This window comes from Mastigoproctus giganteus, chromosome 2, assembly GCF_048544385.1.
Source record: "Mastigoproctus giganteus isolate SK-2022 chromosome 2, ASM4854438v1, whole genome shotgun sequence".
NCBI classification, from domain to species: domain Eukaryota; kingdom Metazoa; phylum Arthropoda; class Arachnida; order Uropygi; family Thelyphonidae; genus Mastigoproctus; species Mastigoproctus giganteus.
Genome location: NC_143576.1, coordinates 125267556 through 125295524, shown reverse-complemented (window position 1 = coordinate 125295524; position 27969 = coordinate 125267556). Strand labels below are relative to the sequence as shown.

The 27969-nt window shown below is 38.3% G+C and overlaps 1 protein-coding gene across 3 annotated transcripts in view; it reads left to right on the top strand.

Moving 5' to 3' along the window:
* Rgl (Ral guanine nucleotide dissociation stimulator-like) overlaps positions 1 to 27969 on the top strand; it is a 292275-nt gene that overhangs the window by 126554 nt on the left and 137752 nt on the right. For all 3 annotated transcript variants that reach the window (XM_090389533.1, XM_090389534.1, XM_090389532.1), the window contains one exon: positions 20603 to 20706. In XM_090389533.1, coding sequence (XP_090245659.1) covers positions 20603 to 20706 — 104 coding nt within the window. The remainder of the gene's footprint in view (positions 1 to 20602; positions 20707 to 27969) is intronic.

The following is a 27969-nucleotide window of genomic DNA, read 5'->3' as shown; positions in this document are numbered from 1 at the left end:
ATGGTTGAGTCACAGTAGCAGGTTGAAGCGATTTTTTGAACTTAGGATTGAAATAGATCTATTTATGAATGAAAAATTGAAATGTGTTCTGGAACTGTCAGATCTCAAATAGTTGTGGAATCTTGCCTTTTTAACAGATATATGTGAACACCTGAATTTTCTTAATATGAAACTACAAGGACGAGTCAAACTTGTCAATGAATTGTATTATAATGTCAAAGCATTTGAAACAAAACTGGAGTTATTTAAAAGTTAACTACTTTGGAATAATTTTTCACATTTTCCATGTTGGAATAATTTATCTAAAAATATGCCTAGTTGTAATTTTTCCACTAAAAATTTTGTTCAAAACATTAGTTTGTTGCAGGAAAATTTTGCAGCTAGATTTTCTGATTTTAAAAATAATTCAAAGGTGTTTGAACTTTTTCAAAATCCATTTGATGTACCTGTCAATGATATTGATGAGAATTTACAATTAGAATTGGAAGATCTTCAATCTAATGACGCACTGAAGACAATATTTAAAAATTAAAATCTAATTCAATTTTATGCAACACTATCTGAGTCAGATTATCCAAAAATTAAAAATTTTGCAAGAAAGGTTACATCAATTTTTGGAAATACATGTATATGTGAGCAGACCTCTTCAAAAATGAAATATGTAAGATCAAAAATATGATGACGTCTAACTGACCTGCATTTACATGACTTTTTGAGAATTGAAACTAGTACTTTAAAGCCTGATATTACGAAACTTAGTTGCACTCTACAACCATATTCATCACATTAATTATAATTTTGTTGTTTTACCATTCAAATCTTCAAAATGTTGAAGATTTTTGTGATTAGTACAATAAATACCCTCCTACTGACTTAGCAAGTTCTACTATTGCACTGATTCTGTTTTCTGCCAGTTCGACCATATTTCCTGAATGAATTGACCCTGGCATGTATTTTTCCAACATGCACATAATGTTGACGGTTTTACTTCTTTGAGTGATAAAGCTATGATTCCGATACAGTCCACAATTGAAAAATGTTTCCTTGCCTCCATCACTTCAATAGATTCACAATCAATTTTTTCCATAATCCATTGTAACGATTTTTTGATATAATGAGTTTTAAAGATGGATATAATACCTTGATCTTATGGCTCAATTAAAGAAGTTGTATTAGTTGGTAGGAACATTATTTCAACGTTTGGATGACTTAAATCTTTTGGATGGCCTGGCACATTATCCAATAGTAATAAAACTGAAATTTAGATTTTTCTGCTTTAAATAGTTTTCCATAGCTGGTACAAAACAATTTAAAAACTGTTCTTTAAATAAATTGGAAGTTACCAAAATTATGCCCAGGTTCCTTAGGCATTAATTTTGTGAATTTAATTCACAACAAAGAAATTATTCCAATATGGTTCCTAAGAACAAAGTTTAGTAATACATACCCAGAAAAATTTATAAATGATCAAATAAAAACCAAAATAACCTTACAAGAACCTTAAAAGTCAGTCAATATTTTAGCATTAGCATTAATAGAGGTATATGATGCAAGAAAGCAAGCTTATGCAGCATCAGCCAAAAAAAAAAAAAACCACTCCCATTTCACCCCTCTGTTCGTTCCAAATACCTGTCCAGCTCAGCTTTAAATTTATTTAGGCTATCAACTTCCACAACAAAGGATGGAAGTCTGTCCCACCAACCAACTACTCGCTGGCTAAAGGCAAACTTCCACACATCTATCCGCCGATTGTCTTTCCTCAATTTGAATTTATGACCTCTCAGGTGATTATTCTGAGCAAGAGGAAGAATCCCATCAGCATTGAGCATGCTCAAACCATTCAAGGCTTTATACACCTCAATCAGATCACCTCACAGGTGCCTAGTCTCCAGACACTGTAATTTGCAAAACTTAAGCCTTTCTTCATAAGAGTGACCCTTTGTTCCATTCACTAATCTTGTTGCTCTTCTCTGTACTTGTTTCAACAGCTCTATATCCTTCTTAAAATGAGGCTTCCAGACCTGTATACAGTACTCAAGGTGTGGCCTGACCATTGCCTTATACAAGGGGATAATCGCCTCCTTATCCCTGGTAGAAAAATTCCTGTATATCATTGACAAGACACTATGAACTACTCTTGCAGACCGTCTGCACTGCTCAGAAAACTTGATATCTGCCTGCACAATTACCACCAGGTCCTTTTCATTCTCTTCCACTGTCGGTGTAGTACCACACAGTTGATATTACTCTGGGGTTACTGCTTCTCATATGTAGTACTTTACATTTGTCAATGTTAAACTTCATTTGCCACCTCTCAGCCCATCTGCTCAACTTTTCTAGATCCTGTTGCAGCAGGGTGTACTGTCAATAGTGTCCTTAACAACCCTGCCAACCCTCGTATCATCTGCAAACTTGGACATTAAGCCTGATATACCATCATCAATATCATTTATAAATACAGAAAACAACAATGGACCCAACACTGAACGCTGAGGGACTCCACTAACAACATTAGTCCACGATGAGCAGTGTCCATTGATTTCCACTCAACCATCCCTTTATCCATAGCAGCAATTCGCCTCCAATGCCACACTGCTCCAATTTGTGTAGCAGTCTTTTATGGTTTCAAACAAGCACAAGTTTAATAGCACAGAACTTAACATGGGGATTTCCCAATTAAATAAAATACAAAGATTTCCCAATAATTTTTTTTTTTGCATAACAACTAGCGATTCAACAATGGGGATTTACAAAAAGAAATGTTGAAAATGTTGAAAAATTATATCCAACCTAATAGCAGGATTTTCTCTGCACAAAAGCTCAAATACCATGTTATGCAAGGTTTTCTGCAATTCTCTAACAATTTTAGAGTGAAACCGTGTTATATAAGTACCATGTTGTGCATGGATTGCTGCAATTTATCAATCGTGTTAGAGCGAAAGCATGTTGTAGAAGTACTGACTGTGTGATATGGGGGGTTGCGTGTACTTAGATTTTTGAGAAAGTATTTGATACTGTTGCAGATAAGACTACTGTACAAATTGGAGCAGTGTGGCATTAAGGGAAATTTACTCTTTTGGATAAAGGAATGATTGAGTTGGGAGGTGAGAGAGAGTGCTTATCAATGGGCACTGCTCTTGTTGGACTAATGTTATTAGTGGAGTCTCCCAAGGTTCTTTGCTGGGCCCATCATTGTTTTCTATAAATATTGATGATATTGATGAGGGCATAGCAGGTTCAATGTCTAAGTTTGCAGATGATATAAAGGATGGTGGAGTAGTTAATACCAGTAATCAGGATATGCTACTGCAACAAGATTTAGACAAATTGGGAAAATTGTCTGAGAAGTGAAAAATTGAAGTTTGATATTGAAAATGCAATGTGCTTCATATTGGCCACAGTAATCCCAGATTAACATACCAGCTGTGTGATTCCACACTCAGGCCTGTTCAAATGATGAAAAAGTTCTGTAGGTAATTGTGCAGTCAGATAGGAAATCTCTGAGCAGCACAAACAGGCTGCCAGGACAGCTCATGGGTTTTTGTCAGTGTTATACAATAATTTTTGCCAGTGGCATTAGGAAGATAATTATCTCTTTGGCCACATCTTGAATACCTTATACAAGTTTGGAACCCTCATTTTATGAAGGACATGAATCTGTTGGAATGGATGCAGAGAAGTGCAACAAGAGTGGTGAGTGGAGTAAAAGTGTGCTCTTAGTAGGAAAACTTCAGTTATGTAAATTGTGGCATCTGGAGACTAGACTCCTGTGAGATCAGATTGAGCTGTTTAAGGTTTTGAACAGATTGAAAAAGCTCAATGCTTATGGATTAAGGCAGGATGATAGGACAGGTCATGTGCTGAAATTTGTCTTCAGCCAGAGGGGTGGTTGATTGTTGGAACAAATCCCATGTCAAGGAAGAACTAGATAAACTGTTAGAAGAGATGGATAGGTGATAATAGAAATGGTGTTTTTTTTTTTTTTTTTTTGCTGATCCTGTATGATCTTACTTTCTTGCATCATTTGCCACCACCACCACTACTACTATTAATAATAAAGGGCACGATTAGCCCAGTGATTACGATGTCAGATCAGCAATGTGATGGACATATCTCCCTCAAGGTTGAAGTGATGGCTGAGGCAGAGTGGCACTATCTGTTGTTGTTACCAACAACTACCACCAACTGAATGGAAAAGCCAAAGCTAAAATTGCCCACCTCTGTATCTAGATGAAGATCAGAAGTAGAAATATTGAGCATACTGCATTGAGTGTGGCACAGGATAAAGTCACTCATATTCAGGCCTTGGGCAGAGGGATTGATTTAAAAAGTCAGTCAGTCTCTGAGGACAACAGTGGAGCAGGTGGTACTGTCCCTGTATATGGCTACTACAACATGAAGTGCAACACCACCCAGCCCAGCCAACTGGAAGTATTTCCTGCACAATGTGCTAGTGACTACTTTAGACGGAAGAAAGAGACAGTGCATGAAGTGGGTCATCGAAATGAATATGTTCATCACATGAGCATACTATGAAGTAATGAAGCTAGACACTGATATGACAACGTATATACACCAGGTGGTTGCAACGGTTCCTGACTGTTCAGGTTACTGAACAGCGAATAGCAGACCAGAGATGTACCGTCTTTGTGTAGAACCTGATAGCTCCTGCAATATTGGAAAAAAATCAAGCAGAATGCAGAAGTTACCAGCTTACAAATAACAAGGAATATGGATGTAATGAAACCAGAACTGGAGGAGGAAGAGCATATACAAGAAGTACAGGGTTGTTAAATGAAAGTATCCCTATGTAGAAGGCTCTGGAGCGAGTTCTAAGGCTCGTACTGAAGGGAAATTTGGACAATAGGTACAATAAAGAATACGCTCACCATTTATTGGAAAAAAAAAAATTAGTTACAAAATTTGTCACCGTATGGCACGTAACTATCTTAGTTATGATTATGCAAATAACTTACGTTATTTGCATAATCATAAGTTATTGCCACAGCACCATTACTCAGCTCTACTGTACTGTATAAAAGTAAAGCAATCTCTTCAAAATCATACAATAGATGCTTGCCTGCACTACAGCAGCAATGCCAACAACGTTGCAGGAAAAGGTGCTATTAGTGAAGCTGTACTATCAGCACAGCAACAATGCAGCTGCAGCTATCAGAGAATTCCAACGTCAGAAGTGCATAAGACGTGGACCTATGACTGTGTGTGCTGTCTGCAAAATGATTGCGAAATTTGAAATGGAGGACATCTTGGTGTTCAACTAGGTAGAGATCGAAAACAAGTGGACTCCTCTCGTGTTGAAGATATGGCTATGGCTGTTGTGGATTTATCAAGTCAATCTCCATGTGGTAGCACAAGTGTGCCAGCTGTTTCTCGTGAAGTGGACATGCCGTATTCCACTGTAAGGCTAGTAATGCGTCAGGTGTTGGTACTATCCTTACAAGATGCACATACTATAGCAGCTAAAGCATGGTGATGCAGATATTCGTTTCATATACGCACTTCAGTTTCTGGCATGAATGACAATGGATATCACTTGGCCATGGAACATCCTTTGGAGTGATGAAGCCCACTTCTGCTTAAATAGACAAGTGAATACGCACAACTGTCACATTTGGGCAACAGAAAATCCTCGAGTTATCCAAGAGGTCCCGTTGCATTCTCTAAAAGTGACAGTGTGGTGTGAATTTACGGCCACATTCATGATTGGACCATATTTTTTTTGAACAGGTAACACTGACTGGACCCCACTCGTGTTCCATCACTGGACAGTGATATTATGAAATGTTGGCAAATTTCGCAATGACGTGGGTGCCTTTAGGATACCATATTCATGCAAGATGGTGTGCCACCCCACATCCACCGTTGTGTCCAAAGATTGCTAAGGCAACGCTTTACAGACAAATGGGTCATTAGCTGTTGTTTCCAGACATCTTGGCCAACCCAATCACTTCACCCCATGTGACTTCTGGTTGTGGGTTTTTTTGAAGAACCAGGTGTATTGGGAAGGATGTCAAACTGGTAGATCTGAAGGACAGCATTAGACGTCATGTGCTGGCTATTCCAGTTGACATGTTATGTTCTGCTATAGAAAATGCTGTTCGTCGAATGGAAACTGTTGTTGACCAAAAATGGAGGACACATTGAATAATTGTAGTGCTGTTCAAGTGATTTGTATTGCCACAGCACCATATAGTGACAAATTTTGTAACTAATTTTTTTTTTTTCCAATAAATGGTGAGTGCATTATTTATTGTACCTGTTGTCCAAATTTCTCTTCAGCCTTAGAACTCGCCCCAGAGTCCTCTACATAGGGATACTTTAATTTTAACAAGTACATATGAAATGGAAAAAGACGAGGTTGCAATATTCAGTATAGAAGAAGGGTGGAAGAAGGACCTAGCAGAATTCAAGGCAATTGGAGCCTATAACAATCTATGCCATACCAAAGCAGAGACCCAACAGAATCCTATGTCTAGTCACGGACCACCTAAATCAGTGAATAATTCTGAATTACCTCAACAATGAAGTAATGCTAGAAACCATCTGCACAGCCATTGCCAATGTAGCAGCCTACAGGATGAACAGAAGAGAAACCAGAGACCAACAGAGAATACACAAAGACATGGAACCACCACTTGGAAAAGAAAGTTACAGCAGAAGATAGAAGAGCTGAGAGTGAAGGTAGGCTGCCTGACTCAGTACCAGTAAGAAGCTGGCACCTCCATAGCCAGGTGGAGAGGAGCAGCAGTGCGTAGCACACGCTTCTTGATTCTTGATTAGATCGGTGTTCGAGCCTGTGACCACCAAATACGGAGGATGCAGAAAGGTCAGGGAATGACCACCGCATATCCCCGGAGCAATATGGCCTTAGTTGCTAATGCTCCTAAAAACCAAATAACAAACAAGTAAGAAGCTGATCAGAAAAATGAAAAGTCAAGAAAATATACACCACAAACATGAGATCTGTAATCAGAGGATCGAAGAATACTTTGGGTGCCCAGATAAAAATAGGTCGACTGACTTCACTGCTCCACAGGTTGTCCCTGTATTCCTCAGCACTTGAAGAGTACTGGGGCAACCTGTGAAGTTAGCCAAAATGGCCATGTCCCCCTGGATAGACTTAGAACAGAAGAAAACCAAGAAAATACAAGTATTGATTGAACATGAGATTCAAGAGGAAGACATACAACAGGTAATAATGAGATCCCACAACTAGTGAACCCTAGGGATAGATAACATCCAAGACTACTGGTACTAGAAGTTCAGCTACACACAGGCACGTAACGGAGCAGTTCACCGAGATAAGGCATGACACAATCCCAGAGTCTCTGACTTAAGGAATCACCTATCTGAAGGCAAAGGACAAAGATACGAGAAAGTCTCCAAAGCAAAAACTGATTCACTTGTCTCCCAATAATGTATAAGATCCCAGCTGCATAACCAAGAAGGTATAAAACCACTTGGAGAGTCAGAACATCATGGCTGAACAGCAGAAGGGATGTAAGCAGATGAGCAAAGGATGAAGGAGCAATGACCATTGATGCTAAAGTTATGGAGCAAGCCTGCAAGAAGCACCGCAACCTGTACATGGCCTACATGGACTACCACGAGGCCTTCAACTCTGCGCCCCACAGCCGACTGGTAGAGACACTGAAGATCTAAAAAGTGGTGAAATGGAAGACTACCATTAAGGTCGAGAATGTCATGACATGACCAATCACAATCAAAAGAGGAATCTTTATGGGAGATGCCCTGAGTCCACTGTGCTCAACAACAGCAAATACTTATATATCCTAAGAGAAGGGAGGAAGAACCTGTATATCCTCCCTCACCTGATGTACATGGATGACATCAAACTGCACATGGCAGACAAGAAGCAACTGCAACAGCTATTCTGGATCACCAAGGATTTCAGCACTGATATCAGGATGCAATTTGGCCTAGACAAATGCATCAGCAAATCCAGCCGAAACTACTAACTGAAGACCAGTGAAGAGATTGAAGCATGAGAGAGAGAGAGAGAGAGAGAGAGAGAGAGAGAGAGAGAGAGAGAGAGAGAGAGAGAGAGAGAGAGACCTACAAATATCTGGGGACGATGCAGGCTCAAACAGCTAGAACAGAAGATCAAAGCCCTTCTCAATGAGAAATATCATCAGAGACTGAGAAGCCTGGTAAAAATCGAAGCTGAATAGTGGGAACATGATCAGAGCCATAAACACCTATGCACTTGCAATCGTAACATAATTTTTGGGATCATAGATTGGACCAACATGGAGCCAGAAGTTATTATGAGATTGACCAGGATGATGATGACCAAGAGCCACCAACAACACCCGAAGTCGACCAACAAAAGACTGATAGCCTGGAGAGAAGGAAGAAGGGGGTTTGACACATCTCATTGAACAACAGAAGAAGGTAATTAAGAACCTGTGGGATTACTTCCAGGAAAGCACAGCTCTAATCAGCCAAGCCATAAGGAAGATAGACAAATGGCACACACACTGCTCAACCTCAACAAGAAGACCCACTTAAACAAACAGAAGAAACAAAGGCAGAAAGATGGGCGAAGAAGGCACTCCATGGCAGACACTACAATAATCTCAATCAAGACTACATAGATAAGATGCCTTCAAATGGATGGCTAATGAGCAGGAAACTCTTTCCCGAGATAAAAGAATTGGACTCTGCATGTCCCCACGGACTGGAGATGTGCTAATGTATCCCCAATTCACAAAGGGTTATCAAAAGGTGACACCAGTAATTACAGACCTGTTAGTTTAACTTCTGTTCGTTCCGGGGAAAATAATGAAGTCACAGGTTAACGAAGCATTGCAGGATCATCTAGACAAGACTGCAGTAATAATTCAGACACAGCCTGGGTTTGTTAAGGGGAAGTCTTGTCTGACAAATTTGATTGTATACTATGATGTGGTCACAAAGGAACTGGATGGAAAAAATAATTCTGATATCATATACTTGGATTTCAGGAAATCTTTTGATACTGTTTCACATGGAAGACTACCATACAAATTGGAGCAGTATGGCATTAAGGGCAAGTGGCTACAATGGATAAAGGGATGGTTGAGTGGGAGAGGACAGAGAGTGGTAATTAATGGATGCTGCTCTTTGTGGACTAATGTTATTAGTGGAGTCCCCCAGGGTTCGGCATTGGGCCATTCATTGTTTTCTGTATTTTATTCATCATATTTATGAAGTTATAACAGGCTTATTAGTACAGGAATACCTTGTGTAGCGTGGTTTCGAACAGCGCAGTTTACAAATTGAAAAAAAATTAACTGCGTTACGCATCAATACATTTGATATGTATATATGTATGTATTATAATGCCAGCATGTAGGCCAATGCATTATGGATTCAAGGCCATTCTGATTGTTGTCGAAACTCCCATTATATACGGACTCTGCTAGGATTCATACATTAGTAAACACTATGGATTCCAAGCAGTGAGGTCGTTCATTGTGCGTAAGCTGTATAAATATTTTTTGCTGTGTATTTTTATTAAAGATTATTTTTTAAAAACGTTACACCTTTATACGCAAATATGAGTGGAAAGAAGAAATGTAATGGTGCTGAGTGCTCTTCTAGATCAAAACCTCGAACGAGGTATGAAAGTAAGGCAGGCATTGCAAAATGACATTGATGTTGTAAAGAGATGTATGCCGATAAAAAGAAGAAAAAAAAACGTGCAAACTAAGCTGATCAGTTATTTTTAAAAATAAAAATATGGTACATACTTCACTTATATTCTTTTGGTATGTACATACTGCAATAAAAATCATTTCAACTGTACTTACTAGTATTTTTCATTTTTATCATTTTAGTTTATTTTTTTGCAAGAACTTTGTGTGCATCAATTTATAGTAAACAAACACCTATATATTTTTGCAACTGAACCCATATAATCAAATTGTCAGAATGCATTACATTAAAATATATAGTAAAATAATAAGAGGAGTTTACCTCAATATAGTACGTAGAACACTTAAAGGGAAGTGTTCTACATACTATATTGAGGTAAACTCCTCTTATTATTTTACTAATATTATTATCAACGTAGAACATATTGAGTATTACAGCTCTGATTCATACTATCTAATTAAAATATATACTTATAATACCTCGATCAGCACGGTTTCGCATAGCGGTATTTTTTTGGCAAGAATTAACTGCGCTGTGCAAAGTATTCCTGTATTAGTAATGGCCATATGGTGCAAGGAAGCCTAAGGCTTATCTGCACAGAGAAAAAAAAAAAAGAAGTAAAATAGTATATAAAATAAATAAATAAAAGAAAAGGAAATAAACAACCTATGTATTTCCCTCTTCCCATAGATAACTATCCAGCTGACCTTTGAATTTCCCCAAACTGTCAGCCTCAACCACCCATGAAGGTAATTTATATCTCACTGGCTAAACTAAAACTTCCTGCAATCCAATCTAAACTTCTTTCCCCGTTACATGAATTCATGGTCCCTAGATCTAGAATAATTTATAACCATGAAAATTGTGTCCTCATTCATTTTATTTATGCCTCTCAGAGCCTTAAACATCTCAATCAAGTCTCCTCTAAGGTGCCCAGTTTCCAAGCTCTGCAACCCACATATTCGAAGTCTTTCCTCATATGGACATCCTTTTGCCGATCTCACCACTTGAATTACCTGTCTTTGGACCCTTTCAAGAAGAACAATGTCTTTCTTTAGGTGCAGTATCCATACTTGAACACAGTATGAATACCGCACCTATTCCAAGTGTGGTCTAACAATAGCTTTGTATATTGGGATTATGATGTCCTTATCTCTACTAGCAAATGTTCAATTAATCATTGATAGGACACCATGGACCTTCCTTGCAACCTGTCTACAGTGCTCGGAGAACTTCATGACTGACAGACTCCTAACTCTCAAGTCCCTTTCTTCCACTACTGACTTTAGTTCAATTCCACCAAGTGTATAAGTTATTTTGGGGTTACTGTTCCCCAGGCATAAAACCTTGCATTTTGCTGGATTAAAGTATAGCTGCCACTTTTCTGACCATCCCGAGGTATATCTAGGTCACTCAGAAGCCCTGCTTGGAGTGGTGATCATTAACTACACTACCAATCTTTACGTCATCTGCAAATTTAGACATTGTGCCCTCTATCCCTTTATCGATGTCATTTAAGAAAATCAGAAACAAGGTTCCAGTAGTGATCCCTGGGAAACCCCACTTCTTACATTAACACAATCTGAGGAATAACCATTTATCACAACCCTGTGCTTCCTGCCTTGAAGAATCTAAGAATTTTCCCTGTGATTCCAACGTTTTCCAGCTTTTAAAGTAACTGCTCATGTGAGACTGAGTCAAATGCTTTGCTGTAATCTAAATAAACAATGTCAAAATTATTCCCTAAATCCAGCTCATGAGTGACCCTGTCAAAATAGCTAACCAGATTTGTGTTCCGGTTGGCAGGGTTGTTAATGGCAGTAATTACAGTATGCTACTGCAAAGGGATCTAGAAAAGTTGGGAAGATGGGCTGAGAAGTGGCAACTGAAGTTTAACATTGACAAATGCAAAGTACTGCATATAGGTTGCATTAACCCCAGAGTACAAACTGTGCACAATTACACCCAGGCTAGTGGAGAATGAAGAAGACCTGGTGGGGGGGGGGGTATTTGTGATATGAAGTTTTCTGAGCAGTTCAGACAGACTGGCAGAGCAGGTCATTGGGATCTTGTCAATGATATATAGGAATTTTGCTAGCAGGGATGAGAAGGTGATTATCCCCTTGTATAAGGCAATGGTCAGGCCACACCTTGAAGCCAAGGTATGGCCTAACCACTGCCTTCATGCAGGTCTGGAGGCCTCATATTAGGAAGGATGTAGAGTTGCTAGATTGGTGAATGGACAAAGAGGTGCTCTTACCAAGAAAGGCTTAAGTTCTGCAAATTGCAGCGTCTGGAGACTAGGCACCTGCATGGTGATCTAATTGAGGTGTATAAGGCCTTGAATGGTTTGAGCAAACTCAATTCTGATGGGATTCTTACTCTTGCTCAGATTACGAACCTGAGGGGGGCATAAATTCAAATTGAGGAAAGGCAGTTGTAGAATAAATTTGTCTTCAGCCAGCAGGTAGTTAATTGCTGGAACAAATTTCCATCTGTCACTGTGGAAGTTGATAGCTTAAATAAATTCAAGGAAGAACTGGACAAATGTTTGGAGAGAATGGATGGGTGAAATGGGAAGTTTTTTTGGCTGATGCTGTATAAACTTGTTCTTTTGTATCATCTGCCTCTATTAATGCTAATTAGTGTTTGCCTCCCAAAACCTGGTAATCAACACCAGGAACTAAAAGAAATACATTGCCAAGCACCCTAGAGTAACAGATGACACATGTCAGTGATGCCACTTAGCCCTAGAAACAATCCAGCACATCACCACATGATGCAGTTTTATCACTCAGATGGAGTATGGTTATAGACATGACCAGATTGCCAACATAATATATCAGAAGCTAGCACAAAAATATCATTTGATCAAAGAAAATGTACTGTATTACAAGTACTAGGCAGTACTTGTAATACAATCACAAACTGTACTGGGACCATTCCATAATAATGGACAAGACGATCTTTCATAACAGACCAGACATAACCCTCATCAACAAGAAGGAAGTGGCTACCTACCTACCTGATTACTTTGTTGTGCTCAGTATCAACAATCTGCAGGAAACCTATGAATAAAAAAAAAAAGACCAGGAAGTACTCAGACCTATACAGAAAGTTAAAGAAATATGACACATGGAACAAGTAATGACCATCCTGGATCAATCTCTGGCATAGTGCCAAAGAGCCTACACAACAACCTAGCAGCAATAGGCCTTCCAGAGAACACTTAAATGGAACTGCAGAAAGCCATGATCCTGAACACCTGTAGGATAGTCAGAGAGTTCCTTGACCAATAATAGTAATTGGACATCACAACCACCTCATGCATCTGGTACCAGTATCTGTTGCAGAATGGAAGAAATCCATAAGGAGAAGAAAGAGGATAACAATAATAACTAGAGTAAGGTTGTTAAAAGAGGAGATCGAGCACCTGGTTGTGATATTCTATCCTTGTAATTTTATTATTAATTTGTGTTCTAAGAAATTAGCTTGCTTGCCTTCCTATAAAATTTTAAATATTTAGTGAAAATTTATTATTATCTAGAAAGTGATGCTAAAAGAAAAGGTAGATTCAAAGGTTTTCAACTAATGCATGCCTCTAATAATCTTATCTTCCCAGTATTCAGTGATACTGGGAAGATAAGAAGCATATTTGTGCACGTTGGCTGTTTTTAGTTAAAATAAAATAATTTGCTTGTTTCTTTTAAATATTATGCCAGTGTTTGACAATCTGAATGTAGCTATTCAATCCAATGTACTTCATTCCACGTAATGAGATTGTTACTCCTATGTGTTGAAAATTGCTGGTGGATATCTGGCCACTCCAGATATCAACCTCAGGCAATTCTCTTTGCAATGTTCTCTTAGAAATCAGCTGATGAGGTCCTTTGTGTTTGTTTGCAGTATGATTATGACTCTGCAAAAAATGATTGACTCTGCTCGGTCATAATCATTTTTTGTTTACTAAATACGATATTCAACAGTCACTCAAACATACTTTCCACCACAATTCTGCTGCTGATTTTTGGTTGATTTTGACTTGCACCATTCTTAAAAAATCTTTATTACTGTTCTTTTTGGAACACCAACAAATTCAGCGATTTCTATAACAGGATGTCCTTTAAACCTGAGAAGTGCTAGTACTCCTTTTTATCACTCGCCAACATCTTTTCTGCACCTCATCTTTTGTGGTGGATACCTCTGCTTCTTCAGTCACAGCTTGTAAAAAAGAGAATACAGGTTAACCTTACACTGTAATTTCAGTGTTGCAAGTAAACTAATGTATAAGATACATATTCAACCAGCTATATGCCTTAAATACCATAAGTGAATGATTTTTTGTCCAGTTTCCTTATACACACAAATTGTATCATACTCTCAAAGAGTATTATTTCTGTTTATTAGAAATTTTCACCTGAAAGCATCATTTCATCATCCTGTAATATTAGTTTGCTATTGCTTTATGTTGAATGTTTTTCTGCAGACTTTGCATTTGATTCATGTTTTTGCAATATTCATGTGCTGGCACATTCCATTAGTTTCTTTTCAACGGCAATATAACAAATAAAAAGATAATTCCAGGGAAGAGAAGCATAATTATTGTTCTTGATAGGGAAGACTTTTCTGGTGTATGTATGTGTGTGTGTGTATATGTGTTATGAGTCAGAATTATCTATAACACTTTAAATAACCAAATTTTTTAGACAGAATAGCTAATTTGAATAAAAAGCTGTTAATATTAAGACTAAAATAAACAAATTAGGTTTTAATAATTTTTCATTATTTCTGGATTAACTTGAGACTCCTTGAGTAGGGAGAATACTTACGGATCAGCGACATGGATGGAACACTTCCACTTAGTACAGTTGGCACAGTCTTTTGGAGTGAGTCCTAATTTTTGCATATCTTGCTGCACTCTTCTCTCAATTGTCATCTTCGGCCTGGAACTTGGCAGCTTAGCACCTGTCATTGAGTATGGAGAATAATCAACAAAAAGTTAAAGAAAGGAATTGCATTTCAAAATGGTATGGAAATGTGCAAACAGTAAAAAGGGTTACTGTGTATGAGAATATCAATATGAGACAGAGCTACTTCTAACAGTAACCTGCCTTCAAGTTAAGTTTGACGAACTGAAAACTTGCAACATTAATAAGGAAAGCTGTGGGAGTAAAAGAACATTAAGAAATATCAAAAACGTCTAAGCTGTTAGAAACACATTTGACCAATCAGCAAGGAAGTCAAGACAGTGTCCCTGACAATTGCATTCTAGTCATTTGAGTATTATGAGTATCTAAAGGACATAAACATTGAAATCTTTCATACCTCAGCAATTACATGCTGCTCGGGAAAATGATCCTGATTGATGAGCACAATTTTGTGAGTGGTGCTGTTGGAAGAACATTGAAGCTGGTTATTTTCAGGATATAATCATATGGTCAGATGAAGCAATGTTCAAATTAAATGATCATTTGAATCATCACAGCTGTGTTTATTTGATCCAGCAGTAGTCGTCACCTTATATATTCTCAGTGACACTGGGAAGAATTACTTTGAATTTTTAATAAATAATGCAGTTCTTACATTAAGAAATCTTTATCTGGATGGACTGGTGTTTTTTGAGCAGGATAGAACAGAACCATGTTTTCATTCTGATCTCCATGCCTTTCTGGATAGAGAATTTCCCAAACAGTGGATAAGTTGCAGGAGAATGCTTTTGAATACAGGCTTATGCTGCACCAGCCAAAAAATTTTTTTCTGAATTACCCCGAGAGAAAGAGAGAGAGAGAGAGAGAGAGAGAGAGAGAGTCAGAAGAGTAGAAGGGAATCACCAAGAAAGATAAGAATGATGATATCCAGCTTAGGACCCTGGGTGTACCAACCCCATACTCACAGAAGGGAATCACCAAGAAAAGAAGAATGATGTTATCCAGCTCAGGACCCTGGGTGTGCCAAGCCCATACTCACCAGATTTGGGCCCTTGAGTTCTCTAGACTCCCCCCCTCCACAATTTTTTTTTCTTTTTTTTTTTTTTTTTGCATGGAGATACTTGAAAGTGTACACTCATAAACAAACCACAATTATAACAAGATTTATTGGTGATGATACAGTAGGAAGTATAATACGATATTCGATATTCATTCAAACTTACATCTAAAATGTGCACCACTGTGTGCCAGGCTATTGAGAAATGATGCATATTCATATATGCATGCTGGTGGCAGATATTTTGAACATCAGGCACAACTTCAGTATCATAACTTCTGCATACCATTTCTATTTGTCTGATGTATTCAAAACCTTTTTTGGTTCATGTTTATACAGTGAACTTTCTGAGGTAAAGAATATCAAAATGTTTATACATGATTTTGACTCGCCCTTTATTTCCAAAGGTTGGCTGTAATCAGTCTTCAGTGTTAATTCATAAAAAGAAATGTAAGACCTAAATGTCAGAAGATAATTAATTTGGAACAGGACTAATACAGGCAGATTAGTATTACAGCACAGGACATACATTTTAAAATGTCTGTCTCCATGATTGTCAGGCATGCTCCAAATACCTAATGATCATGTGAGAGGAACTTCCTTCTGGGAAGACAAGTGAAGGAACTGTCTGGTCAAGACATTGTGAGTGGTCTGCAAACAGGTCAATCTCATGAGCAGCCTTTATTGATGTAATCTGGGATAAAGAACATACTAATTGGAATTGTTCAGTGGGTGCCTATTAACTTCTCTGACTACCAATTTAACCTTAATGGATTAGATGGGAACAGTGAAGTTTCCATTGATTCAGGTGGTTTGGGGAAACACAACAGGCAAAGATGGGCAGAATACACTTTGTAATAGTATTGTTAATATCAGAGGCTGCTTTCAGGAAACTACCAATTCAAATTGTGATTCTGAATTGTAGTGCTCTTCATTTTTAATTACTCTTTTGTTTTATGAATTCCACCAGTGTTCAATCACCCTGACCCTTGGCTACATTATGCATTGACTTAGCTGAACTGTACACATTTTTTTAAAAAAAGTTTATGCCTATGTGTAAATAAAAGTGGTATCTTTTGAAGGACAGTAGAATATCATTCTGCTATATATCTCTAGATTGTATTGTGGTCCAGGTGTCATGGAATTTTATAATTTCACAATTCTATAACTCATGAAAATAGAAGTATATGGTGGTAATTATTGATGATACATTAAATTTCATAAAATTTCTATGAATTCATAAATGTTATAAATTTTCAAATGTTATGTAACTATTTCAAGCCATTACATTGTCAAAAACTCAACATTAATAATAAAGAACAAATTGCACTACATTGTTATTTTAAAAGCAATAGATGACAATTTCAAGTGAGGATGGAAGCGTAACTATTTCTTAAAAATCATCAATGATAATTAAATTTATTGCCTTTTAACAGTGCAGTGTAATTTGTGTTGCTGACTTTCACAAGTCTTGCTAGTCTTAACAATCATGTATTGTGCAAGGTGCAGTATGCTAAAATGTTTGTTTTGCGTGTGTGCGTGCATGTGTGTGTGTGCACTCACGTGTATTCATGTTAGCTTATCTGCGATAAGCTAACATGAATACACTTTCGCAGATAAGCTTTCGCAAGCTTATCTGCGAAAAGATCTAAACCTCCCAAGGACTTCCTAATTCATTTCACAAATATACGTGGTCTTAATTCCAATCTCAACGATGTCCATTTCCACTTGCAGTCTTCCAAACCCCATGTACTTTTTCTGACTGAATCTCAGTTATCAGTTGATTCAACTACTTCTCATCTCAGATGTCCAAATTATTTGCTGTATGATTCCTTTCGCCTCAAAGGTGGTACTTGTGCATATGTCCGTTCTGATATTCCCTGTCAGAGACTTGGCAATTTGGAATCTCCTCTCTTTGATCTTCTCTGGCTTAAAATCTCTCTACTTCATTGTGTCAAATTCATCTGTTTTCTCTACCGTTCTCCCAACCCCACTAATCACTTGGAGCTCTTTGACTTCCTCTCTTTGCAACTTGACTTTCTCCAGTACAACTTTCCTAACAGTGAGGTAATTTTCCTTGGTGATTTTAACGTTTACAACTCCAGCTGCTTCCATTTTCTAGTCACACCGACCCAGCAGGTCGAGATGCTGAGGCTTTTGCAATTACTAATGACCTAGCACAGATTGTTCATTTACCTACAAGAATACCGGACAATCCTAATCATACAGCCAATACGATTGATCTTTTTCTCACAAACAACCCTTCTAAGTACAAGGTCGAAGTGAGAGGTCCTTTAGGCACTTCAGATCACAACTTGGTGATTGTCTCTTCTCCAATGGAACCTTTATCTCATGACTATTCCCAACCTTGTATTGTTTGGCATTACAAGAATGCAAAATGGGATGACCTGCGAGACTTCTTTTCTTCTTTTCCTTGGTCTGATTACTGTTTCAAAACTGCTGATGTCAACGTTTGCTCAGATCATGTCAGTGAAATTATTCTTGCAGGAATGGAATCCTTTATCCCACACTCCACTTTAAAATTTCGTCCTTTATCTAAACCTTGGTTTTCCAATAAATGTGCTAAGGCTGTCCAAGAGAAGAACGTTGCATATCGTAATTGGCTTGTTTCTAATTCTTCAGTTTCATTTTCTGCTTACACCAAAGCTCGCAACAATTGTAAAGCAGTTATTAATCAGTCCAAACTAGAGTTTGAACAGGCTAAGAGTAGAAAACTTGCTTCTTGCCCTAATGGTAGCCGAGCATTCTGGTCTCTTGCCAAAGCTATTGGCCGCAACTTTTGCCCATCTCTGCTCCCACCTCTGTCCAAACCAGATGGTTCTGTTGTCACTTCAGCCAAGGATAAAGCTGACCTGCTAGCATCCCATTTTTCTTCCAGCTCATGTATTAATGATCTTGGTAAAACACATCCCACCATTCCTAACACGCTCCATTCAATGCCTCCTGTGGTCTTCCGTCAAAAGGATATCAGAAGGATTTTGATGAATCTTGATGCTAAGAAAGCTCCAGGTCCTGATGGTATTTCTCCACTTGTTCTCAAAACCTGTGCTTCTGAACTTACTCCTATTCTTTGCTGCCTTTTTTCACTTTCTTATTCCAAAGGTGTTTTTCCTTCTGCTTGGAAATTTGCTCATATCCAGCCAGTTCCTAAATAGGGTGACAAATCCCTCCCATCCAATTATCGTCCCATTGCAATTACTTCTACTCTTTCTAAAGTAATGGAGAAATCAATTAACCGCCAACTCTTAAACTACCCAGAAACCTTCCGTCTGATCAACGATTGCCAGTATAGATTCCGTCAGTGTCGATCCACTGGTGATACTGGCTTATGTTACCCATTTATGGACTAATTCAATGGAAAGGTTCGGTGAAACACAAGTAGTAGCTCTTGACATCTCAAAGGCTTTTGATCGTGTTTGGCATAAAGGTCTTCTAAACAAGCTTCCATCTTATGGTTTGCCAACTTTTTAGTAATTGGTTATCCAGTTTTCTCTCTGATCGCTCACTGAGGGTGATGGTAGATGGCTCTCTTTCTTCTAACTTCTCCACTAATGCCGGTGTCCCCCAAGGTTCAGTTCTTTCCCCCACTCTTTTCCTCTTGTATATCAATGACCTTCTTCCATTGACTGGAAATCCTATCCATAGTTTTGCCGATGATAGCACATTGCATTCAACTTTCCATTTTGAGAAACCTTGTCCTGCTCAATCAGCTTCAACTTCTCGAAAATCTGCTGCCAATTCCTTAAATGCCAATCTTCAGGTAATTCTCCAGTGGGGCAAAGACAACTTAGTTGATTTCAACCCTTCTAAAACTCAGTCTTGTCTTATATCTCGCAAAAAGGATTCTTCTGCTCCTATGCTTATCTTTAGTGACACTCCGATTTCTAGGCAAAATGATATATCTCTTTTGGGGATTACCCTGACTTCTAATCTCTCTTGGCACAAGTACATTACAAATATTGCTTCCTCTGCATCTAAAAAACTTGGTTTTCTCTTTCGCTCTCGGCGTTACTTTTCTTCCAAACAGCTGTTCACTCTGTACAAATCGCAAATGTGCCCTGCCATGGAATATTGTTCTCACATCTGGGGTGGTGCCCCCAAAACCTCTCTCAGGCTTCTAGATTCCATTCAGAAGAGGGCAGTTAGGTTAATTTATGACTCATCTCTAACAGAGTCTCTCCACTGTCTGTCTCATAGACATTCTGTTTCTGCTGTATGCCTTTTCTACAGATATTTTCTTGGGCACTGTTCTTCTGAATTTCCTTCTATAATTCCCACTTTTCTTTTCAAAACAGTCCAAACACATGCCACCACTAGCCAACATCCATTTACTGTCCAACTTCAAACCCACAGAACCAACTTTTCATCTTCCTCATTTATTCATTCAACTGCCGTTTTCTGGAACAACCTTCCTTCATACGTATTTCCTGAAAATTACAATCTACAGAAGTTCAAGTCCAATGTCAACAAATATCTTCTTTCGTCTTCTCAACCTCCAACCCAAGCACGGTACTAAGTACTATAGGTTCTAATACCTCTCGTGTTTGGGGTTCTCATAAAAAAAAAAAAAAAAAAATGTGCTTGCAATCTACACACTTAGTGTAGTATTTGAAAGTCATTGCTGTGCCTGTAAGCCATTCTGAATCTGACACACCTGATTATCATCTGAGTAAGTGTAAGAAACTTCATAGTGCCAAATATACATATGCAGCATTAAAAATTACCTTGTAATATTGCCAGAAAATTGTTTGCTTCTTTCAGCCATTTTGCGTCTCTACAGTATACGTTTTTAGCAAAGTAAAAAACATTTGAGATTGATCATGTAGAAAAATTTTACAAACAGTATTATGAAACAGAAATTGACTGCATTACTTATTGTTTGTCCTTTATAAGCATATTTGGTCTCTTTTTTTAGGAACTTAGGTTTTTGAAGAACTTTTCGTCTCTGAAGGCAATAACTGCTGCATTACAGTGTAATCCAATTTACAGGTTAAGAAGAGTGTGGTTAGCTGTGCCACGGTAAGTAAGGTCTATAGGAGGCATGCCTTTTGTGAGAGAGCAGCATGATAGTTTTACAAAGGTTATTTGAGAGAGAGAGAGAGAGAGAGAGAGAGAGAGAGAGAGGGGGGGGGGTTGATTTGGTTTGGTTGGGTTTTGGCTTGGCTGGGCTGGGCTGGCTAATGGATGTCAGATGAACTGAGGAGCATAGTGGTAGTAGAAAATGCATGGATGAGTATAAATTATTAGGGATACAGTCTTGCAGTAACCACTGGTCTGTAATCAAGTTGCTCACAGGGTTAGTTTAGGCAGATTATGAAAACTTTGGTTATGAGTGCATGAAAAAGAATAAATAAAAAATAGCAAAGAATTCTTTGCTTATGTACGTACTTGTAGGAAAGGGATGGTTAACATTGGTATATTTGATAGGAATGACATAACTACTGAAGATCCTGTATAGGTTGTTGACAAACTGAATAAATATTTTGCATTTGCATCCACATATTTCTAGGGTTGGGTTATGAGAAGTATACCTAATTTTAACTGCAACTTAAATTATTTTATGATAATTGAAAGGAAGCTGGAAGGGAAATTATAGCTAAAAATAAAAATGGTACCTGGAATTGATGGAAAATGTCCAATTACATTAAAAGATTCAGCAAAAGATCTAATCAAACCCTTTAGCTGCATAAGCTCATACACTCGCTTTCTTGCATCTCATGCTACTACTACTAACTACTATCTCATTATTAGCGATCTCATTACAAAACAGTTCCCTTTAAATGTTTGTCCAGTTCCTCCTTAAATTTATTTAACCTGTCAACTTCCACAACAACAAATGGAACTTTGTTCCGGCAATCAACTACCCGCTGACTAAAGATAAATTTCTGCACATCTATTCTACATCTGTCCTTCCTCAATTTCAATTTATGCCCCCTTAGGTTTGTAATCTGAACAAGTGGAAGAATCCCATCAGAATTCAGCGTGCTCAACCCATTCAAGGCCTTATACACCTCAGTCAGATCACCTCGCAGATGCCTAGTATCCAGCCGCTGCAATTTGCAGAACTTAAGCCTCTCTTGGTAAGAGAGACTTAAGTTCTGCAAGTTCTTCATTCCCCTCACCAATGTTGTTGCCCTTCTCTGTACACGTTCAAGCAAATCTACATCTCAAGCAAATCTACATCCTTCCTAAAATGAAGCCTCCAGACCTGTACGCAGTACTCAAGGCGTGGCCTGACCATTGCCTTATACAGAGGGACAGTCACCTCCTTTTCCCTGCTAACAAAATTCCTGTATATCATTGACAACACCCCATGACCTGCCCTGGCAGCCTGTCTGCATTGCTCAGAAAACTTCATATCTGACTGCACAATTACTCCCAGGTCTTTTTCATTTTCTACCACCTTAAGTGTAGTACCACACAGTTGGTACATTTCTCTGGGGTTATTTCTACTCATATGCAGTACTCGGCATTTTTCAATGTTAAACTTCAGTTGCCACTTGTCAGTCCATCTGCCCAAATTTTCTAGATCCTGTTGCAGTAACACACTGCCATTACTGTCATTAACAACCCTGCCAACCTTTGTATCATCTGCAAACTTCGACACTAAGCCTGATATACCTTCATTGATAAATATACAAAATAATAGTGGACCCAACACTGAACCCTGTGGGACTCCACTAATAACATTAGTCTACGAAGAGCAGCAACCATTGATTACCACCCTCTGTCTTCTCCCACTCAACCACCCTTTTATCCATTGTAGCACCTTACCCTTAATACCATTCTGCTCCAATGAGTACAGTAGTCTTCCATGCACAACAGTGTCAAAAGCTTTCCTGAAATCCAAGTATATGATATCAAAATTCTTTTTTGCATCCAGTTCCTTTGTAACCACATCATAATATCCCATCAAATTTGTCAGACTAGACTTTCCGTCAACAAACCCAGTGCTGTGTCTGAATTATTGCTGCAGTCTTGTCTAGATGATCCTGCAATGCATCTTTAACCAGTGACTACATTATTTTACCTGGAACAGAAGTTAAACTAACTGGTCTGTAATTACTCGTATCACCCTTCGATCCCCCTTTGTGAATTGGGGATACATTTGCACATCTCTAGTCTGTGCTTTACCCTTAATACCATTCTGCTCCAATGTGTAAAGTAGTCTTCCATGCGCAACAATGTCAAAAGCTTTCCTGAAATCCAAGTATATGATATCAAAATTATTTTTTGCAGTTCCTTTTGTAACTACATCATAATATCCAATCAAATTTGTCAGACAAGACTTTCCCTCAACAAACCCAGTGATGTGTCTGAATTATTGCTGCAGTCTTGTCTAGATGATCCTGCAACGCATCTTTAACCAGTGACTCCATTATTTTATCCGGAACAGAAGTTAAGCTAACTGGTCTGTAATTACTCGTGTCACCCTTCGATCCCCCTTTGTGAATTGGGGATATATTTGCACATCTCTAGTCTGTTGGGATTTCCCCTGAGTTCAGGAATGCTCTCATAATTATGTCCAAGGGTTTACTTACTTCCTTTGCCACCTCCTTTAATATAACTGGATAAATCCCATCCACCCCAGCTGCCTTCCTTATGTTTAACTTCAACAATTTCTGCTCCACTTTGCTCTCAGTTATTACAAAACCATTAAGCACCCTGTTACAGTTTGATAACCTTCTGGCATTTTCAAACCTTAATAATTCCTCATGTGTGAATGTAGGTACAAAATACTCATTCAGTTTGTTTGCTATCTGAGAAGGATAATCAACAGTCGAACCATCGATTTCAAGTGGACCAATCAGATTCATCCCCTTCCTTTTAGAGTTTATATAAATAAAGAAATCCTTGCTGATTTTCTTAGCATCCTTTTCCAAAGATTTCTCGTAATCTGCCTTTGACTGCCTTAACCTCCTTTGTGACTTGATTACAGACTAGCTTATATATATCATAGGCTTCTGCGTTGCCTGATAATTTATATGCATCCCATGCATTTTTCTTCTCTGCCACGAGTCTCATTAGTTCATTTGACAACCATTTAGGCCTAAACCTTGAACAATATTTCTTAACAGCTAACTTTCTTATGAAACGTTTAGTAGTTTCCACGATTAATTCCTTGAATGCTTTCCACTTAGAATTTGTAGATGTAATTAGAATTTGATTAAATGAAGATGTAATCAAATCCATTAGCTAATAATGATGATGAGAACATCCTAGAATTCAGAGGATGGCTCCTACAGATTCGAGATATGCAAATGTATCTCTTGCTTACATTGAAAGAACAGAATTCGTGGGATACCTGGTTTTTGGGCAACACGACGCTGTCACCCCTCTCGCTAGTGGACGAACCCACTGCTTGGCAGGTATATAGGTACAATGCATTTACGTAGATGGTAATTCGATGTCAGTATGCATAAACATCATGAGGTGGTACAGAAATTGCACTATCTCCGTTCGACAGTATCAAGGGAGTATCAGGAATATGTCATTTTAGCATAACATATCATCGTGGACAGCACTGTGGGAGGGAGAAAGTGGTGGATGAACGTGGCCATTGCCATCTGTCTCACATTGTTTCAACCAACCGAAGAGCAACAGTGGCACAAATCACCGCCAACTTCAACGAGAGAGGTGCCGGAAACGTCTCCACCAAGACCATCAGGCTATGATTAGCCGCTGTAGGTTATGGGAGCCGCCAACCCACCAGAGTCCCATTGCTAACACCACAACACAGGACTCTACACCTCAACTGGGTGAAAGAGCGGCACTGGATCTTGGATGATTGGAGACTGGTCTCCCAGTCCGATGAATCCCGTTTCCAGTTATTTCGAGCAGACGGGAGGGTTTGTATCTGGCGGAACCGCAAGAAGCTATGCACCCATCATGTCAACAAGGAACTGTTTAGGTAGGTGGATGATCGGTAATGGTCCGGGGCATGCTCAACTGACACACGTTGGGACCTCTGGTACATCGACAAATCTCTGAACGATACAGGTTACATGTCCATCCTTGCAGACCATCTGCATCCCTTCATGGTCATCATGCACCCACAGGGCAATGGACTTTTCCAGCAGGACAATGCATCTCCCCACAGAGCCATGGTGACTAGAACATGGTTCAAAGAGCATTCAGCAGAATTTACCACCATGGAATGGCCTTCCCTTTCACTGGACATGAACTATGTGGAGCATCCTTGGGTTGGTTGTTGTTGTTGGTGTTGTTTTTATTGGCGCGTTAGCTACTAAGGCTATAATGCGCCAAGACCACAGAGCAGAGCATCCTTGGGATGCTCCACATAGTTCATGTAGACAGCACTGTGGAAAGGTCTGTTCGAGCTATGGATCCTCTGCCCAGGAATGCGATGGAATTATGGACAGCGGTGCAGCAAGCATGGATGGAAATACTTGTGGAACGCTTTCGTGAACTAGTGGACTCAGTGCCTTGTCATGTGACTGCCACTATCCAGGTGAAAGGTGTGCATACCCGTTACTAGGTAGGTATCCCATGATTTCTGTCCACTCAGTGTACTAGGCAAATCAGTGGCCAGACTAGGTAACTACATACCAGTACGTTTGACTTCTCTGCTAGGTGATAATGCAGTCGGTGATTAAAGAAATTATACAAGATGAACTTGATAGGATTAGAGCTATAAGATATATGGTAGGGAGTGTTTGCTCTGTTGCTGTCAATGTTTTTCTGAATTCTAAATTGGTCTAAGAGCAAATAATATTAATATATAGTTGGCAGGTTTTATTAAACTGGGTCCCATTTCTGACGTGTCGGATATAATAAATGAATAAGCATTTAAGAAAAGTGAAATAAATAATAAATTCAAACTTTTGTAAAATAGCTATATTTTATCTCTATATTTAAACAAAATTTCCATTGGATATCCTTCTTTCATACACATGCAGATTTTGACACACAAGTTTGACAATTAATTGTAATGATTAACCTAAGGCAGGTTAGTCATTACTAACTTACTTACTTGCCTGTAGGCTTGAAAGTTTTTCATTAAATAATCATTATCAAAATTTCAATATCATTAATTACATATTTTTCAACTCACTCCCGTAATTTCTCATTGACATAAAAGGTTATTCTTCTGTAAATATTGATGCAAAGTAACTGTTGAGTTTATCTGCAACATCAGCTGGGGTATCTAATACTATCACACATCCATTATATAAGGGTCTGATCTGGTTTGTCCTTCTCTTTGCATTTATATATGCAAAGAATTCCTTGGCCTCCACTGCTCTCTTTGCCAGCAATTTCTCATAATCTGCCTTTGCCAGCCTAACCTTTTCTGTGGCATTATTACAGATCAATTTTTAGCTGTTATTGGCTTCGTTACTTTTTTTGCTCTATAACTTTTCCATGCCATCTTTTTCTGCTCAAGTAATCTGGCAACTTCGTTATTCATCCAACTTGGAATTCTCCTCATGGAGTGTTTTTTAGTGGTATATATACATTCAAGGCTTCTGTTGTTCCATCAACCATGTCATCTTTTTTTTGCTCTTAAACTGGCTATTGCTCTATTAATCCAAGTTAATTCATTATTAGCTTAGAACTTTGTGATCACTCCCTGCTAATGGTTTCTGTGCTATGAGCTCTATGATATCTTTTGGTTCATGGGTGATGATGTGATATAGAATATTCTTGTTCCCAGTACTTTCTCTAACATGCCGATACAAATAATAATTTTCAAACTTGCTCTAATCAATTAGGGACAAATTTAAATCATCCATAATAAGACATTCATCTTTGATCCCCAATTCCATCTGTGTATAGAGGCACTTATTATAATCTTTGTTGTCTGGTTTGTAGTTTCTCATTGACATAAAGTTTTTACAGATTCAAAACTTATACGTAGAACCTGTGTTAGCTGAGAGAGACATAATGAGTAGGAGTTTTGAATCTGTAAAAACTTTTGTTGCATTCAGCATAAGAAGTATGATCCCATCACCACTTCTATCTTTCATCTCCCTCCTAAATATGCCAAGAATGTTATACGTACCATAATGAGTTTCATGTTTTCGTTAGCCTTGTTATCCTTAGTATTAGTTGTTTTAACCAGGAGTTTGAATTTACTCTATTTGCGATCGCCTCATACATTAACAAAAATACTGACACTTGAATCATTTGGAAAAAAATACAAGCACTCAATGGGAAATTTCTACCGCCGCAATCTCCAATAATACAATGGAATGGGCAGAAATTATCTTCCCCTACTGATATTGCAAATGCATTATCAGAGTCTTTATATAACATTTCTGCCTCATCCTCTTATGTAACATCCTTTCAACGCATTAAAACTAATGAAGAACGTCAAAAATTGAATTTTCAAACTAGACTCTCACTTCCTTATAACCAGCCTTTTACTCTAGTTGAGCTCAAGGAATGCTTAAGCAAATCGTCAAATAGTGCAGCAGGACCAGACAGTATTCACTACAGTATGCTACAGCATCTATGTGAAGCTGACCTTGGCATATTATTACTATTCTATAACCATATCTTTTCAGAAAATACTTATCCTCTGTCCTGGCGGCATTCCTATATCTAAACTTATATCTATTCCAAAACCGGCAAAGATCCCACTCTGGTCCAGAACTACAGACCGATATCATTAACAAGCTGTTTAGGCAAAATATTTGAAAGGATAGTGCATAAGAGGCTCACCTGGTTTCTAGATTCTCAGAATCTTTTTTCTGATCACCAATATGGCTTCCGTAAAAACAGATCTACCGTAGATTTACTTGTAAAACTTGAATGCAACATACGAAATGCCTTCGTCATGAAACAGTACCTAGTGATGGTCAACCTAGATATTCACAAAGCATTCGATACCACCTGGTGTCATGGCATTATTAAAGATATGCATCAGTTGGGGCTGAGAAGCTATCTTCCTTAAATCATCCAGAACTTTTTAAAATTATGCACTTTTCAAGTCCGATATCAAAACTGCATCTCACATTCAAGAAGAGTGTCCTGCAGGGTTCAATACTGAGTGCTACCCTATTTGTGATTCGGGGCAACAAAATATTGGAAGATCTTCCAAAAACCATTCAAATTTATATGTATGCAGATGACCTCACTATATCCTGCCAATCACAAAGTATGAATACTGTTGAAAGACAGTTGCAAATTGCTCTATTCAAAATAGAAGCCTGGACCTTATGCAATGGATATCGTCTTGCTGAACAGAAATCCACCACTACTCACTTCTGCAAACTACGATCACTTCATCCTGATCCTGAGCTGAAGATCAATAACATG